Source organism: Oreochromis aureus, linkage group 3, assembly GCF_013358895.1.
Source record: "Oreochromis aureus strain Israel breed Guangdong linkage group 3, ZZ_aureus, whole genome shotgun sequence".
Lineage (NCBI taxonomy): Eukaryota > Metazoa > Chordata > Actinopteri > Cichliformes > Cichlidae > Oreochromis > Oreochromis aureus.
Window position 1 is genome coordinate 100,928,939 of NC_052944.1, and position 18,919 is coordinate 100,947,857.

Sequence of the window (18,919 nt, forward strand, 5' to 3'; positions counted from 1 at the left end):
TCAGTTTACAAGGTGGAGGTGGATTCAGGGGTGGAGTCTGTCCTGCTGCCCTGCAAGACGAAGACGCAAAAGTGGAGTGGAAGGACATGAAATACAGCAAGGTCCACGTGTATGAGAACGGCTCTTCCCAGAATGAAGAACAGCATCAGGTTCACAGAGACCGAACAAAGATGAATGAAGACCCGCTGAAAACTGGAGACCTCAGTCTGAGCCTGAAATACCCCACAGATGGAGACACAAACACCTACACCTGCACTGTTTACAGCAGGGAGGGAAACATCGTGCTGAAGAAACAAGTGCTGCTCACCGTCTGAAGCTGTGTCCCAATTCCTACGCCACATCCTTCGGAGGCCGCATTTGAAGGCCGATTAGGTCAAAGCCAGGCGACGAAGGCTGCTCCAAATGCGTCCTTCATTTCCTTAGATTTGAAGGATGGGTCGGGTGTGTCCTTTGTGGCCCAACCTATCCCAGAATTCATAGCGCGGCCCAGCCAAACTCCAGTTTCGAACAATGGCGGCAGCTGCGTAGTTTTAATATTACTCTTTTTGGGTTACAAAACAAAATTTTAAGATATTTTCAGACGAGAATGTAGCCATGTAAACTTCAGATATCTGCTCGGTTTATTAAGACATCACATATTAGCCAAAGTTCTGTGACGCTTCGGAGGCATCTGTTACCCACCAAATGTTAATATTTGGTTTATTTCAGTGTTTCATTTCTTCCTGAGTAAATCGTTTTGGCTGAGATTAAAGTTAAGCTTCATAACATATTCATCACAGTTAAATTGAGAGGGGACGACAGTAAAAACTCCAGTCTGCGCTCGCGTTGTCAGCAAGGCCGGACTTGCCGAGAATGCGAGTAAGGACTCGCGTACTTGAGAATTGAGAAAGGGCCCGGACCACACTTCAAATTTGGGGAAATGAACGGTGCATTTGTCGACCACATTTGGAGTACACTTCGAATTGGGACACCCTTAGTTGCGTCGCTGTGACGTAATCCGTCTAAAAATGCGCACTACGAAGCGTGCGGTCGCTAGATTGGGAGAAAGCCGCTGATTGTCGATGCAGTGATATTTGATGCTCCACAAACACTGATTTGATTGGCTAAAATTCATCTTTACTTGTTAGTGTAGTAAAGTGTAATGTAGTAATTAGTTATTATTGTTTCACAACATATCAGCACACACATGGGGCCTTGGAGGCAGCTGTGTTACTCAGAGGCTGAGGCTTCAACTTTACCTGCAAGTTAGACACTGAGGGTCTTGGGGGGGGGGAGATCACTTAAGGGCGCCCGCCCCCCTCAATTTCAACAACACTCCAGTTTTGTTTGCATTATATTTTAGTAGTTTCTGAGTTGAGGAGAATAAAAAGACATTTAACATTCGATGCAGCCTCATTGTTGAGTATTAAGCACAGATTAAATAAAGACGTTTAAACTGAAGAATATGTGAGCAGATGGTGCAAACAGCGAACAGCTGCTGCTGAAGATGGTGCAGTCCTCAGGTCGGAGGAACAGACTCAGATAACACTGAGTCACGCTGCACACCAGCTAATGTGCATGAAGCAGCCAGCACTTGTGTTGTTGTTGGTCACCAGTTTGCTCACCTGCAGGGACTGTGGTTCTCTCCTCTTTACAGAAACTCTCTGAATGCTTTCAGAGGTTTCTCAGCTGCTCCCAGCTTCAGCTCCCTCCACAGGTTTTGTAGGACTGAGGTCTGGAGACTGATCCATGTCTCCGAGCCTTCTCTGAATCCTTTAGGTCAGGGGTCCCAAACTCGTGGCGCGGAAGCCCCTGTACATAAAGAAATACAAGAGGGATTGGCTGTGTTAGTTCAGTGAGAGATTCAAAAACTAATGTGTACACTTATGTCTGCACTTTTATTTTGTTAAGTACAAACAAAATGATGTCTGTCTGGACAGAAACAGAGGACCAATGTGTTTATTATGCAGTTCAATGAAAGGAGTCAGTCAGTTTAGAGGGAGGAAAAAAGTTTGCAGTTTTGTCTTCTTATACAATAATTGAAAAATGCAAATAACAAACAAAATGCTACATTTTCTGAAATATTTGTGCCTTTTTTTCTTGTTTGGTTATTTGTTTTCTATTTCTTGAACATTAACGTGGCCTCCAATGAGACGACAGTGGCCCACAGCTCATTTAAGCTTCACTTACTTTCTCACTCAGTGACATGAAAGTCTCTTCATACACAGCCTTCATGTGTTTGTTACTATTTTGCTGCTCCTTTAATTAACAAATCAAATCAGAGTTGGAGGAATTATGAGAAAGTTAGCATAATTACAGCATAATTGGCTCATTGACAACAAACAACCTTTTCTAAGGAAGTCTTGAAACTACACAGGAAGGATTCAAACACAGGGACCGAAATATTTATAAGTGCTTTATTAAAACCATCATCATCATCATCATCATCACCATCAAGTATTTTCATCATCATGATGGCACGTTGGTTTAGAGCAGAGTCAGCACGTGGCCTTTTGGCTCATATTCTACATCATTGTGTGTCACTGTGATTGTCTCGTTTATATGATACAACTCTCACTGATATTGTGTGTAAACCAAGTGAGCTGTTCAATTCTAAAGCTTAATTATCCCCATGATGGACAGCACCTCCACCTCCTGCAGGAGGCTGTGGAGACACTGAGAGCTCCTTCATCCCCGCAGACTCACACACACACACACACACACACACACACATCGCTGCTCCCACCTCACCAGTGCTCTCTACAGTCTCAGCTGACTGCAGGGACCCTGTAAATACAACATTTGCATTTTTGATGTCAGCAGCTGCTTTTCTATTGTTCATGTCGACAGAAGCATCAAATAAATCAAATGTACACTCTGAAGATCATGAGTGGGTTTGTTTTCTTTGAACATTCAAACTATGAGTTTGTCTGTGGAAAACTAACTGCTGCTCTGTCTCTCTATACAGCACTGACTCAACAGAAACCTGATGCGTCACCCCCATGTCTCAGGAACCCCTCCCTCTCTGATCCCCAGATCTCTTCCCCGTCCAAGTACAGACGAACGCACGGGTGCAGAATGAAAGGATCCATCTTGTCTGCACATAGAAATGTGTGCGCCGCCCCTCTCTGTTTTTATTCTTCTCCCTCCACAGACCCCCCTCCCTCTAAGGAAGAAAACATTTTTTTATTTTTCACAACAGGTGTCACGCTTATGGATCATATTACACACTTCCAGAGTACTTCCGGTGGGGTCAAAAGGTCAAGGCTAGGGTCATCAATCAAATTTTGACACAAGCAGGGGTGTTATGTTTTTCGGGTCATCTACTGATCGGAAGGTTGGTGGTTCAATCCCTGGCTCCCACTAGCCTGCATGCCAAATATTTGGAGGAGCGATATTAACACCAAGTTTTCTCTGGTGCATCCATCGGAGTATGAATGTGTGAGAATGGTAGTTAGAAATCACTTAAAGCATAGAAACAGTGCTTGTGTGAATGTGGCACGCTTTGAGTGCTCAAGGAGAGTAGAAAGGCGATACATAAGAATCAGTCCGATTATAATTGATTATTTTAACTTGTTTGATCTGCTGCTCACAACAATCAAGCACAAGCAGACATTTTGAATTTTCATAGTTTTCCAGCTTTTCTTGCAGATACAAACCTCACTTATTCATAGTACACAAAGTCATTCAGCAATAAACTATTAAAGACAGAAAACCTTCTTTTTTCACTTTATGCTATAGAAACTTCAGGTTTTTAAGACTACAGATGAGCTACGAGAACTTTTTCTGTCATTTTATTTCTGACAGTTTAAAGAGTCGTGCTGACAGACTTCTGTCATTGTCACTTTTTCTTCATCATGTAGAAAAGCAGTTAAATATGTGACTCCTTTACAGTAACAGGAAGTTTCACTGGTCTGGCCCATTAAGCTCAAAGGGGGCTGTATGTGGCCCCCCCATGTAAAGTGTGACCCCCCTGGTGTGAATCATGGTTTAAAGGAACTGTTAACGCTCTAGCATAGCATCAATATATAGAAGAGCAAGCATGCCCAGTCACTGACGACACACGCTAGCTGTGCCTTCATTAGCAGTTAGCATTAGCCATGCTAGCTTCCTGTTACTGTGTTCATGTGCTACGCGCTGATTGTTGCTACAGTGATATTTGGTGCTCCACAAACACTGATTTAATTGGCTAACAGTCCTGTTTACTCGTTAGTGTAGTAAAGTATAATGTAGTAATTAGTTATTTTGCACACACATGGGGCCTTGGAGGCCAGCTGCATTACTCAGAGGCTGGTGGGTGGGGCTGCTGCACTCATTCACCCTGTTGCTGCCCCCCACCACCACCACCACCAATTTTTACAGCACTCCAGTTTGGTTCTCATTATATTTTAGTAGTTTCTGAGTTGAGGAGAATAAGAAGACATTTAACATTCGATGTAGCCTCATTGTTGAGTATTAAGCACAGATTAAATAAAGACGTTTAAACTGAAGAATATGTGAGCAGATGGTGCAAACAGCGAACAGCTGCTGCTGAAGAGGCTGCAGTCCACAGGTTGGTGAACAGACAGTGACGCACAGACAGGTTGGCTGCAGTAACACTTTAATACAGGACACCATCAACAGTAAGTCCATCACATAGTCACAGAGTTATCACAGTACAGTCACAGGAACATGGTTACAACATGACAGCAGCTGCTGAGCCAGGCTCCCTGCATCATCCAGAGAAATAAAAACAAACTATAAAGTGAGGCTGGAACCGACAGCACTGATGCTTTTCTCTGTCACATGTCAGTCTCTCTGGACTTCACACTGCTGAGTTTAAAGACGTATGAAATGAGCCTCCACCCTCTGCTGCTCCCTGAGCTCAGCTCATGTCTGTCATTAGGCCAGTGCAGCAGCTGACTGCATGTTTGAGGCTGAAGGTGTTTTTCCTGTTAGTGACTCCATATTCAGTCACATTCCTGCTCTGTGTGCGTCTCTGTTACAGTGACATTCGTGTCCCTGCAGTGCTGATAAATCAGGATGTTTAAGGAGCTGAAGTCAGCAGAAACAGACGGAGCAGCTCAGTCTCACTGTTACATTCACTTTGTCACAATATTCAACTTTAAGGACACTTTCTGCAGACCTGAGGAAATCCCAGAGATAACACTGTGTCAGGCTGCACACGAGCCGAAGGCAGCTTTTAAAAAGGCTTTTCTACAGTAAAGAACAGACGATGACTTACACAGAGGGACATCATCATTAGACCTGCTCAGTCTGCAGGTTTGCTCACAAACAAGTCAACACTTTGTTACTTTCTGGAGTTTTGGTTGATTTTCTTTAGCTCGCCATTAAAACCAAACTGCCATAAAATTAGAGACAGTTTATTTGCTAAAACATGATAGTAACTGTGTCCTTGTGTGTCATTTTAAGACTTGGGGAAATTATAAAGAAAAATAATAACAAGAGAAAAACGAGGCTACGAGCATCCATTCATGCAGGGATTACCATGGCAACAGAGTCCTCTTCTTCAGACAACACTCATGTGTTAAGTATCAGCAGCTACACAGACCGAAAGCATAAACACTTCAGTTTGAAAATATATTTCTTTGGTTTGTTTTGCATGTGTGTGTGTGTGTGTGTGTGTGTAGAGAGTACAGTTTAAATTAATTACTGAGAACAAACAGTGTTTCTTGAAAGTAGTGAAGCTGCACAGCAGAGAAGGATTTGTAAAGTTAAACACTAAGTGTTTAAGTCTGAGTGTTTCGTACGGCGCTTGCTGTTTCACGCTGCATCACAGGATAATTGTTGTACAGTCACGATGCTACAGATAGAGACACAAAGCAAAGGAAACAAATCATGGTCTACAGGAACCATTAACACTTTAGCTGTTCCTGCATTAATAGTTAATGTTAGCTATGCTAGCTTCCTGTTACTGACTGTGTTCATGTGCAACACGCTGATTGTTGGCACAGTGATATTTGATGCGCCACAAACACTGATTTTATTGGCTAACATTGGTCTGTACTGTTTGTGAACGTGTGACAAGTCTTTTAGTTTTGGTCACAGTGGATGAGAAACAGTTTCACTGTTTGCTAAAAGAGCTGGACCGTTTGGTGGGGGCAGATCAAACATGTGCTTGAAACTTACTGCACTTCTGATTGGATCTTATTCGGTGACAGAGGTGTGTAGTTTACTTATCGTCTTGTTTTCGTCATAAAAGTCATAAAAGTCAGTGAAACTAATGTGACTCCTGCCTGTGAGTACAAACATGCTAAACAAGAACCTCCCTTAAAACAATATCCATGAAAACTGCAGATTATAAGAGCAAAACTGCAGTGAAGTCATTATGTGATTATGTTACGTTTAAAAACAAACCACAAAAAGAAAACAGTTTCCACCCTTTACATGTAATCTCAGCATTATCATCACAGCCACTGTAAGTGAAAAATGTCACATCACACATTAAATGATAGCTGTTATATGGGGGAAAAAAACTCAAAGCAAAATGAAAACAAAATAAATGAAAAAATCAAATAAGTTTCTGTTTAAACTCAGAGGCAGGACTTTCAGGTCAGAGGTCGGTGCTTTAAATTCTCTTTAATATTTATTCCTTACTTGATCTAATTAAATAACTCAAAGGGCTGTAATTGAAAGAACAATCAAAACAAAGTATCCTAGCATCATCAAGATTAAACAGAGAAACAGAAATAAGAGAGACACAAAATCAAAAATACCAGAGGAGACGTAGGTGGCGCAAACTGCCTCTCGCCAGCATTCAGTGGTGGAGCTGCAGGTGAGAAACAGAGACAGGTGTGAGACATGATCTACTTCCTGTCTCATCAACAATATCTTCATAGAAGCAAACGTTCCTCTGTCACAGCAAAGACCTGACGCCTGCTCTATGATCCATCCTGCCTGTAGCAGCTGCTGCTCTGGGCACATTTTCATGTCGCACTTTGGACCCCTCAGTACCATCTGAGCATCGTGTGAACACCACAGCATATGTGAGCATTGCTGCTGACCACGACCATCATACTTTGGTCGTAGTGCACCATCTTCCAGCAGGACAACACACCGTGAAACTAGTTGGTGAACAGCAGAGTGACTCAGTTCTTGGTCTAGTGGAGAACTTATGAGATGGAACAAGAGATTCACATCGTGGATGTGCAGGAACTGTCATTTGAACATGGAGCAAAATGTCAGAGGAAGGTTTCCAGCACCATGTTGCATTTATGCCTCGAAGGATTAAGACAGTTCTGAAGGTAAAAGGGGGCCAACCCTAACAAGGTGCACCTAACACATGAGCAGTGAGTGTAGATTGTTGAGAACAACTTCAAGAATTTTATTGTTAGTCTTTATTAAACTAATTGTCCTATAACTCCTAGTACCTCGGCCTCATGTGTGCAGACATAATATCAAAGGGGCTCACAGGCTGGCCTTTATACTGCTTTAAATTCTCTTTAATATTTATTCCTTACTTGATCTAATTAAATAACTCAAGGGGCTGTAATTGAAAGAACAATCAAAACAAAGTATCCTGCAGTGCAATCACCCCACACATGAGACAAAGGGGGGCCTAGCAAAAAAGAGTTTGGGAACCACTGAACTAGAGCATCAGTTCTGTATTGAAACGTTAAGACAGTTGGTGAGGAGCATCATTTCACTGTAATCACATTACATTTTTAGGTAACACAATAATGTGATGTGTGATTGTACTAAGATCAGTAATTACAATGATCCAGGTGAATAAGTTAGGACACAAAACCTAATCAGCCCTCTCACGCAGAGGCAAAACCCATTTTTAATCCAAGCTGTAAATCTGCTTTGTAATTCAACTTTATTTATACAGCCTCAAATCACAACAACAGTCGCCTCAAAGCACTTCATATTGTAAGCTAGACCCAACAATAATACAGAGAAACCCCAACGATCATATGACACCCCTATGTGCAAGCGTTTTGATGACAGTGGGAAAGAAAAACTCCCTTTTAACAGGAAGAAATCTCCATAAGCACCCTGCACCCTTCCCAGTTCCAGGTGTGAGGACAGCAAGGCTCTGGCACTAGCCCCCACCTGTGCAGCCTGAGAACCCTTTGAACCCGGGTTCGGTCTATCCACACTGAATTCCAGTCTGTATCTCCACCCTGGCCAGCATGGAGACTGCTCCTCCACCCTCATCCTCTGATGCTGGGCTCTTTCTGCCTGCTTTTACTCAGACTGGCTCCAACACTTTTGTTCAGCAAAGCCCAAATCAGGGCCTGTGAGCCCTGCTGACCAGCCTCGCTCATCAGCCTCTGTATAAAGTACAGAAGCTGATGAGACTATATATATATATATGTATGGATCCAGATATACCAGCCAAAACCTTCAGCCTGTTGAGTAGGATTTTGTGGTCAGTGGTATTGAAGGCTGTGCTAAGATCAAGCAAAATAATCACAGAACTATTTCCTGCATCACAATCCATTAACAAATCGTTATAGACCCTTAAGAGAGCAGTCTCGGTGGAGTGCTGCTTTTGAAAGCCAGACTGAAAAGGGTGAGAAATCTTTAATCTGCATAGTAAGGACCTGAACTGATTTTCTACAATTTTTTCCAGTAATTTACTCATAAATGGCAATTTCGAAATAGGCCGATAATTACAAGCAGAACAAGGATCTAGATTCTGTTTTTTTAAGAGTGGAGTTACTTCAGCATGTTTAAAATAAGATGGAACACAACCTCAGTGAACTGTTGATGATAGATAACAATGTGGGACCAATGATGGTGAGAGTACCAGACAGACAGAGGGATGCAATATATCTGAAGAGCACGATGAGAATTTCATTTTACCTATTACTGTAACTAAGTCATTGAGTGTGATTGGAGAAAAAGAAGTAAATGACCCATGACACCGAGGAGCATCTTCATAAGAGGAGGCACTTGAGGAGATTTTGGATCTCAGGTTCATCACTGTATTTACAAAGTGATTGAGAAAAGTATTACAATCTTCATTAGAAAGTAACACAGCGTGCTGGGTTAGGGGAGAAACAATACTGTTGATGGTATCAAACAGAATTTTTGGGTTATTTTTATGACGGTTTATAAGATTATTCAAATAAAAGGATCTAGCCTCTTTCACTAATTCATTATATAAGTGAAGAAGTTCTTTGAAGTGTTCACAATGGACAACCAGACCAGTGGACTTCCAGAGACGCTCTGCTTTACGACTGGAAGGCCGCGATTATGATTGTTTAACCAGGGTGTGCGGGAACTAACAGTGCAATGACTGGTTTTGAAAGGAGCAACCTGATTAAGAATGGCAAGACAGTGTTCATTGAAAGAATTAGTAATGAGGTCGACATCGTCAGAGGAGGTTTTAAAATTAAAAAGAGAAGAAAACTTATGAATGATAGAGTCATCAATAAAGCACCTGGGCTTAATAAAACCTTGGGAAGGAGCCCCTGAGTTGACAGATACATTGAAAGAAACTGACTTACGGTCAGTAAAAACGGTATCATTTAAGTTCAAGTGGTCAAGGGAAATGCCATAAGTGAAGACCAAATCCAGAGTATCGCGGAGCTTCCACAGATTCAGTAACATTAGCAAGTGGTGGAGGCCAGCAGGTGGATGAGGGAAAGGGGAGGCAGGAGGAGGAGAGAACCATCTTATCTTAATGACCTTGTAGTACCATATCACCCTATTAGAGCACTTTGCTCTCGCACTGCAGCCTTACTTGTTGTTCCTGTAAATGACCTCATTAATCTTTTGTAAAGTGTTTTGTAAACTTATGAGTAGCGATGGGTATCGTTTAGGTTTTATCGGATACCAGTACCAAACCGGTACTTTTGAAACGGTGCCGGTGCTTAAACGGTGCTCGAACCGGTGCTTAAAGAATGGAGAACACACACTTTGTCCAAAAACCTCTTATGTTCAGCTGTTTTTTGTAAAAAGATAACAATGTTAGCCTTTTCTGCAGCTATAGGGCATATATGGTATCACTCTTGGCTGGAAGCAGTGCTTAAACAATGGAAAAAACACAAACTTTGTCCAAAAACCTCTCATATTTAACTGTTTCCCACTTTTTCTTTGGTCATTTTAGTCTTTTTGGCCAGGGTGAAGGGAGCATCTGCCATCAAACAAGAAGACAGCCGCATGTAACTACGACGGTGTTTGCTAGTTCACCTTACATGCATTAATGTAATAATGTGGTTAGCCAACTCAATGTAAATTACACACGAACAACATTAAGCTACTCACGCAGAGAAGAACGGCTGCTGCTGCCATCATCATCCGTCATCATTTCTGCTACGCTGACAGGGCTAGGGGCCAGGACTGTCCTCTTCGGGTTTTTGGGGGATGTTGCTAACTTCAGGTCCAATAACAGGCACCACACCCGCAGTACATGTGCACGGTGTGAGGTCTCGCAGCAAGCTATCAAATACGGTGCGTTTCTCAGCTTTTAAAACAACGCTATGCGTCGCCAGGTGTTTCATCAGATTTGAGGAGTTACCTCCTTTGCACAGTATTGCAGGCTGCTGAGTTTGCATCTTTTGCTGTGAAGTACAGCCAGACTTTTGACCGCTTCGCCTTGGGCAATTTTAATCTGTAGCTCTGCTCTAAAAGAACATACGCACCTGGGCCCGCCCACTATCTTTGGAAACGTAAAATGATTAGCTAGAATCTAAAGTGTATCACATCTCAGGAAAAAAAAAAGCACCGAAATAAAGCACCGAAATGTGCGCTGCTTTTCGGTCTGGTTACTACCGTTTATGTCAGAACCGGTGCCGGTACCCATCCCTACTTATGAGTGACTATTATATTGTTGGAGCGGATGCTTTTAGAGATCCGGCTCTTTCGGCTCGGCTCACTAAAAAGAGCCAGCTCTTTTTGCTCCGAACCGGCTCTTCAGGTTGTTTTGTTGCTTTTAATTTATTATTAACAACAATATAAAATTATGCACAAAAGGAATTACTAATGTAAAAAAAAGTGGTTTTATTTATATATGTTTATATATAAATATATGCGGTGGCCCCTAGAGACAAAGCACATACAAACTCTAAAGCATATACAAACTCCAAAAAGCACGTACAAACTCCAAAACACATTTCTAGCGTTAACTGAACTTCCAAAACAGAGCTACCTAGATCACTTAAATTACACAAGTGAAAACATATGTATTGTTTGTGTATTTATAGACAAGCACTCATATTTATTCAAATAATTTAAAAACAAAAAAAAGTTCATTTACCTGTTACTACCACACACCAAATCCGGTCGTTGATACTTCCTGGCTTGTGTAGCCACTAGGCAACAAAAGCTCAACACTGCGTGTTTTGTTGTGTTTTGGAGTTTGTATGTGTTTTGGAGTTATTACGTGTTTTGGAGTTTGTACGTGTTTTGGAGTTTGTACGTGGTTCGGAGTTTTTACGTGTTTTGGAGTTTTTACGTGTTTTGGAGTTTTTACGTGTTTTGGAGTTTTTACGTGTTTTGGAGTTTGTATGTGTTTTGGAGTTCTTACGTGTTTTGGAGTTTTTACGTGTTTTGGAGTTCGTACGTGTTTTGTCTCTAGGGCTGCCATAAATATACTTTTATTTATTCACTCCACATAAAATGTAATAAATAAATCATATAATACAAAAACCAACTATTCACATTTTAAACTTTTAACTATTTAAATTTTCAGCTTTTCCCTTTTAAACAAATTTAAAGTGAAACAACACAAAACACTGCAAACCACAACACAATTAAATATAAATTAAGATCTGAAAACAAAAAGAAGATGCACATTCTCTGTCATATGGGCCTGCATGAATAAACTTTCTGTATCATTTATCATCCGCAACTGAAAATAGTTGTGGATGATCACTATACCTTTCTAGGCTACGTCCACACGTACACGGGTATTTTTGAAAACGGAGATTTTCCGTTTTCGTTTTTAAAAATAATCCCGTCCACACGTAAACGCAGAAATGAAGGAAAACGCTGCTAGGAACATGCCAAAGCAGCAGGTGGCGATATATTCCTAACCGTGTAGAAATGTTGGCCAATCAGAAGTCTAGAAGCCTCGGTGGGAAATAGTAAATAAAGATGGGGCATAGAAGCAGAACCGAGTCGTATGTGTGGAGGGACAGTAACTGTGTGTGTATATGTAAGCATTTAAACACCGCAGAGAGTACAATTAACGGTAACAGTATTGTAGAAATTAATTTCACCGAAACAATAACGTGGCGCACAGTGTGACGTCAAAAAAGGCGCACACCTATGACGCTGCGTTTTCTCCGCTTTCCTCGTCCACACGTAAATGCAAAACGGAGTTTTCGAAAATATCCACCCTGGCAGGCGTTTTTAGAAATCTCCGCCAGTGACCGAAAACGCCGCTTACGTGTGGATTTAAAGGTGCAAACGCATAGAAAAATCTGCGTTTTCAAAAATACCCGGGTACGTGTGGACGTAGCCCTAATGTGACGTTGTTGCCCCTGGCTCTCTTTCTCTCTCTTTCCCTCTGGCTCTGTTCCTGTGCTACTGCGAGTGTAACTACCGCCCCTCCCCCCTCTGCCCAGCGCAAAGCACAAGGCTCGTATGTGGAGTGAAGCAGAAAAAAGGGCGAGAGAGAGGGTGAGAGAAAGAAAAAAACCCCACGAGTCGGCTCGCGTCGTTCACTTCAAAGAGTTGGCTCTAAGCCGTTTCGTTCGCGAATGACGCATCACTAACAGAGAGAAGGTGTGCTCAATGGTTAATGGACGAGAATATGAGAAAATGGCTATTAAGGTGCAATCCTGAGCTGTAAGCAGTTCCTTAGCACCTGGTTGATGAGGGAACAAGGTTTGTAACAAAGTTTGTCCTGTGGATATGTACTTTGTTGTTTTACGGAGCATATAGCTGCTGACCGCTACTAAGGATAAAGGCTAAGTTTTCACCCACTAGAGGGTGCTAACGTACCTCGTCATGTTTAGGCAGCGATGCAACGATTTCACTGTTATATGTTATGTAAGTTAAAGATAATTACTTTGTGATTAATGAATAAGTCAAAAGGTTAAAGGTAACACACTGTTTGATTTACTAATAGTCTTTTATTCTGTATGTTGTATGTATGTTCTGTATGTTTCTCTTATGGTGTGTTCACATACACCACTGTTTAACAAAAGGATTGTGAACCATCAGTTTGAGAGACCATCTTTTCAACCGGGGATGCTACAGTTCCTAGAGTATTTAAAAGTAGATTATCAAATAGTAGTACTAGAAGCTTCGGCTTACAACTTTCCTTTTTGATAAAAGTTCTCTCTCTAATATTATTCATATTATTGACACCTTAGAATATAAACTGCCTTGAGATTGCTGTTGCTGTGAAACAGTATAATGTAAAACAATTGGGTTGAATTTTCTCACCATCGAATTTGGACATTGGTTGGGTCAGGCCCACATGTTCCACGGTGCAGCTGTAGACGTCTCGCTTCTTTGGGATTAAGTCTAGCCTGGATGTCTGTTTGAAGGAACCATCTTTGTTGGGGAAGAGAATGCTGGTGCTCGTTCCTTCGGTCACCTTCTGCTCGTTCTTGTTCCAGGTGATGTTGACGGGAGCAGGATAGAAACCGGTCACTTGACAGATCAGAGTGTTTTGGACTCCGAGCTCCACATGTAGTAGGGTGTAGATGACCAGGCAGGAAGGAGAATCTGTGCACTACACATACAGGTTACTCAAAACACCACTCAACAGGCTGCACTGAATATTATCAGTGTCTTAATGTTCAGTTAAGTTTCAGTTATTTGCTGTCTATATATTTGTTGTGCTTGTTAGAGGTGGGGACTAATAAAACAAGAGAAGAACTATAAACAGGCTATGCCTCGCTCTGTGTTTGTTTCCCGTTGATAGTTCCTTATCCCGTGTGTTACGTTCTGCTTTGCCTTCCTTGGTGAATTCTGTTCAGCTGTGTTCCCCAGGTGTTTCCACTCTACCCTTACCTCAAGTCTGTATATAAATCTTTAGTTTCTAATAAATCTGGTTCTTGTCATTCTTTTACTGAATAGAGAGAACACGACTCAGTCAAAATATTTATAATTATTTTATTTAACCATCTTCCGGAAGAGAGAGACCTGCACAGCCCAAAGCCATTTTTCAGATCTCTAGCATTAGAAACCAAAAATGTGTATCATATAGGTGTTATTTTGGTCCTTTACACATCACACATAGTTTCGATAAAAACAACTCCTTCTGTGTTACTTTGTTCCAATTTTTTTGTCTGGTTTCCTGTATTTTATTAATATGCCTCTGTTGCTAAGGCGACCTGTCACCCTCTTATCTAGTTCTCTCTCACAGCTGGACTTGCTTTATACAGGCCTTTATTATTAAAATACATAAAACAATATAATCAGACAATAAGCACTGAGAATATATATTTATTACGTAACATTTCCCATTGATTGATTAAGAATAAAGATTATTTACTATAAGCACAAGCACATATATTAACTCTGTTATAGCACTCTATCATTTCAAAATAAAAGCCTGGCTCTTTAGTCCTTTTACCCTCTTTCAGATGTAATGATAAGTAAGCCGGAGGGGACTTAATCTCTCTCTGTTCCAACTTTCTTGATAGTAAGAAGAAAGAGAGAAGGGAAGACATGCATCACAGGGCTGTAGGTCAGACTTGAACCCAGGTCAATGCTTTCCATTATATGTCGAGTAAATACAGCATGGAAAAAAAATTATTAGATATTTTTTCTTTAAATTATTGTCTAATAACTGCATGTTGTATTTGAGCAAACTACACATTTCCATGTTATCAAAACATTAGGATCCTTCTGTTCTGCATCCTCTTCATGAACTATAGGGCAGCGGTCCCCAACCTCTGGGCCACGGACTGGTGAGTCATTTGGTACCAGGCCGCGAGACTTGAGGCTCCGGTGTGAAATTTATGGTTTTCAGGGTTTATATCGTTAACTCTGTTTCCCTGGGTCTTTTCTCGTGTTGTAGTTGTGTGTCTTATTTTGAAAGAAATATTTACGCATTACCATAGCGACCAGAGAGCATTAAGGGGCAGAGAGGAGGATGTTACTCACAGTGTTGTTGGCGCAATTCAGGAGGCTAATAAAGTTACACAATAGACCCTGTGCACGAGAAAATGCTAACTTCCTGGTTTGAGACCGGATGTGGGGTTGTACGTTTCCGGTAGCTTTACTTTGCGGTCAATCGCTACTGCGAAGATATACTCCAAAATCATGTCCAAAACTCGAAAACGGAAAGATCGCGTTAAGTTACAAAGAGGAGAAGGTGGGAACACTCACCACTGTTGTGTCATAAAAAAATCTAATGATCAATTTTGACGTTTAAAGAGTTTAGATCGATCAGTTGTTTACATCACTCAACACAAGCAGAACTGCATTACTGCATGCAGAAGACATTTAAACAGGCAAATGTTCAGCATTCAAACTACAGGTGAACAATAGTCAAACCAGATATTTCCCCATTATGTCGATATCAGCTAGTCAAGTACACACCTACACAGCATGTTAACAAACCATGAAAAAAAGCCACACAAAAAAATGAACGATTGCTGTTAAGGGTTTCTATACATTAGTATTTACGAAGGGTGTGTTGTGACTTACCTTCAAAATTACAGTGGTCCCTCGCTATAACGCAGTTCACCTTTCACCTCGCTGTTTCGCAGATTTTTAGTGCAAGTTTGCATGCTTTTTTTGTTTTTTACATCACATTGTGTCCTGCCTCCTGATCGCTGCAGACGATCTCCTCCGTGACGTATCTCCTGTACAGTACAGAATCGCTGCATCGATCGCCAGCAGTGTGACTCTGAAGTGCAGTACTGTATGTCCACGATGTCCACGCGTCAAAAAATAAAACTGGCTACTTGACTTCACCCATCGCTGGTTATTTTTAGAACATAACACCCGCGATAAACGAGGGACAGCTGAGAAATATAACATTTGAATCCCTTTTCTCTTTTGCTCTGAGGTGCGGGAGAAAAATATCGACAAGTCGATGAACATCATTTACAGGTATATTGGGTAAATGCCCAAAACATCTATAGAAATGTAAATCGCCGCTTGATTCATTCATTTGCTTAACTTGTTTTGGACCGTAAACAAGGCGCGAATAGGACACCGGAAACAAAGCTCCCCACAGGAGTTTCCGCACCGGAAGTAGCATATGCTAACGTGCACATAGTCAATTACGCAGTGAATTCGTGTTTATTACTATATTTAAAAAATGCACTAGTTTTTGTCTTGGTCGTATCATTTTATTTTGTTGTATTTATCTGCCACACCTTAAAGGCCGGTCCGTGGAAATACTGTCTGACATTAAACTGGTCCGTGGCGCAAAAATGTTTGGGGACCGCTGCTATCCGGTTGTTCAGTCTGACGTCACTAGCCGTGTCTGGGCCTAAACTCTGCTGCAGGTCCATATATCAAATGATCACTGTGGCATTACTGAGAGTTAAAACACTGTCTAAAGTCTTTCATCTTTAATAAAATGATCAGCGTTCTTCTCTACCAGGTGTAACAATTGAGTTTAACATCCAGGCATCCATGAAAACGGAATTTATGACATTTAACGGAGTTAGAAGTTAGCAGGAAGTTAGCTCGCTAGCTTCTATCTAAATACAATATAGCATGTCCTGACTGCAGGGGTTTAGAAACAAATTCAAACGTACAGCTCTGCTATCACTTCCAACATAAATGAAGACAGAAAACTAAACAGCAGTGACGTTTGTAGGGTTACTGAAGTTTGGCTAGCTGGTATATAATGATGTGCTACGTGACCGCTAGCGACACAGCTATGTTAGCATAATATAAACAAGCTAACTTTTTTTCCACTCGATAAAAGTTAACGTGAGGGTTCTCAGTGGTCAGGAACAAATGTAATCGCATGGCAGGATGCTGTAAACGGACCAAACTTCAGCCAGGAGAACAACTGAGATAATCCATCCACAATACGAGGTTAGTTATTCATATACTGCTGCATGGGCTGGGCTGTAGTTACATCCTAAGGTTTTAAAAACTGAGCTTAAATAAATGATTAGCGGTAATAAAAGCCGAGGGAGGTCAACGGTGAACACTGACTGTTTTATGAGCTTTTTGAGATTAAATAGAAGAAAGTACAAAGCATTAAACATGTTAACAACACAAAAGCCATATTAAACGCAGGCTACTTTAGGCCCGGAAGTAGGATTCGTCGCGTCATCACTGAACAACCGGATAGGATATATATACTGTATAATATGAGTGAAAAGTAATGAAAGTTGGCACCCATGTAGAGAAGGTAACCCAAAGGAGTGTTCAACAGACAGTTTCATGTGAACAATCACAGATTTTTATTTTTTTTTTAAATAAATGTTTAACATGAGTTTATCACATTCCTTTAAAGTTGTTACATTTGAGCAGACTTGGCCTTTAATTTCTCGGGAGCACGAACGCAGTTTTGGGATGAAACTGAGCACAGGTGTAGAGCAGGTGGAGCAGAGGAAGAATGTGTTGAAAGTTTCACGTCAACTATCAGGGATGATTTTTAATGATTTTTTGAATATGACGCAATCAGGCTGCTGGTATGTGCGCGCGCGCCCGTATGTTTGATACGTGTGCGCGCGTCCATGTTTGGGATCAGCGCAGGAGAAAAGGCGCTGCCGTAAAGCGGAGTGTAGAAGCGCAAGATAACTTGTGCGGCGGACGAGAGGCGGCTGTCTCCACCGCGGCTCACAATGACGGCTCACTGTCCCGCGGTCCCGTGAAGGCTGAAGAGACGATGATGAATTAATTTCTTACGCTGATTAGTTGCGCCGGCACGGAAACTAGAACTAGTGTTCTAGTTTGTGTTTATCACGGACTCTGTAGGTGCTGCACACTCGCGCTCTCAGCCCGCGGGTTTCGAAACAAGAAGAAAGGAGAAAGAAGAGCACGAGTGCGCATAGTTAAAGCAGACTAACGTGAAAACAGGTGAAGAGACGAAGGTAAGCGGTACGGTTTGGTGACGTCACAGTGAAATCCAGCTTCATGGTTTTAACATTGAACAAATCCGGTCTGCACAGGGTCAGACTTCATCCTTTTACCTTAACCGTACATGAAAAATGAGGCTGAGACAGGAGCTCAGTGTCACAGCTGGAACAACATCAGCTGACATGAAAGAAAAGCAGACATTTGTTCCCTGATAGCAAAGATGTTGATGGAGAGCGTGAGGGAACTACAGAGAGGAGGAGGACACAGTGGACCAGCCCTCAGACCTGTGTGTCTCACACTGCCCTGTGATTACACTCCACACAGTTTCATTAACACTAATGAAAAGATAAATAAGTTACTGTAGTTCTCAGTTACAGCCTCATGTTTACTCCACATTCGTCTGTTTTCAGACATCAGCAGGAGAGAGGACGACCCCCCAGTCTAAGGACGACCCCCCAGTCTGAGGACGTTCCTCCACATGAATGGGGGACAGGAGGCGCAGCTTCCAGCCAGCTGGTAGGAAAGTCCTCCTCAACTTCTCTGTAACTATGGACTCTGCCTGTTGTCATGCGTGCAGATGTTTCAGTCCACAGTGATGTCAGTCAGTGCTTTTTAAAGATGTGCAGGGTGTAAAATCTCCTGTTTGATTGTTAAATGTTCATTCACTTTGTTGGTGCTCCAAATAAATTCACTTCATAGATGAAACAGTTCAATATTGCCTCTTGTTTTGGTTCTGTGCCCCATGAAAAAACACCCTGAGCCCACCCTGGTAAATCAGGTGTGGAAACACCACTGCTGTCAAAATTTGTCTTCAAGTGTTTTTCACAAAAATGCTCCTTCCACTCATCTTCATGTCCTTTTCCTGCACTGAAATCTGAGGCAATGCTTAAACAAGAATATTTCCAAAACTATAAACACAAGAGCCTCGAATCACTGCTTTTACTTCTCATGTGCATGAATCAGTGTCTGTCATTTAGCACAGAGACTTCAAACACTGGTACAAAACAATCAAGCGCCCTTCCAAATCTCATAT

General features: G+C 41.7%; 1 protein-coding gene across 1 annotated transcript; it reads right to left on the minus strand.

The window, feature by feature from the left end:
* Window positions 1–4,570: 4,570 nt before the first annotated feature.
* Window positions 4,571–13,486, minus strand: LOC120434857 (HLA class II histocompatibility antigen, DR alpha chain-like; the record flags this gene model as incomplete). The annotated part of the gene is made up of 3 exons (XM_039603342.1): window positions 4,571–5,782; window positions 6,696–6,748; window positions 13,327–13,486. Coding segments are annotated over 3 exons (243 nt in total), but the record flags the coding sequence as incomplete, so codon positions are not given.
* Between the last annotated feature and the right edge of the window lie 5,433 nt (window positions 13,487–18,919).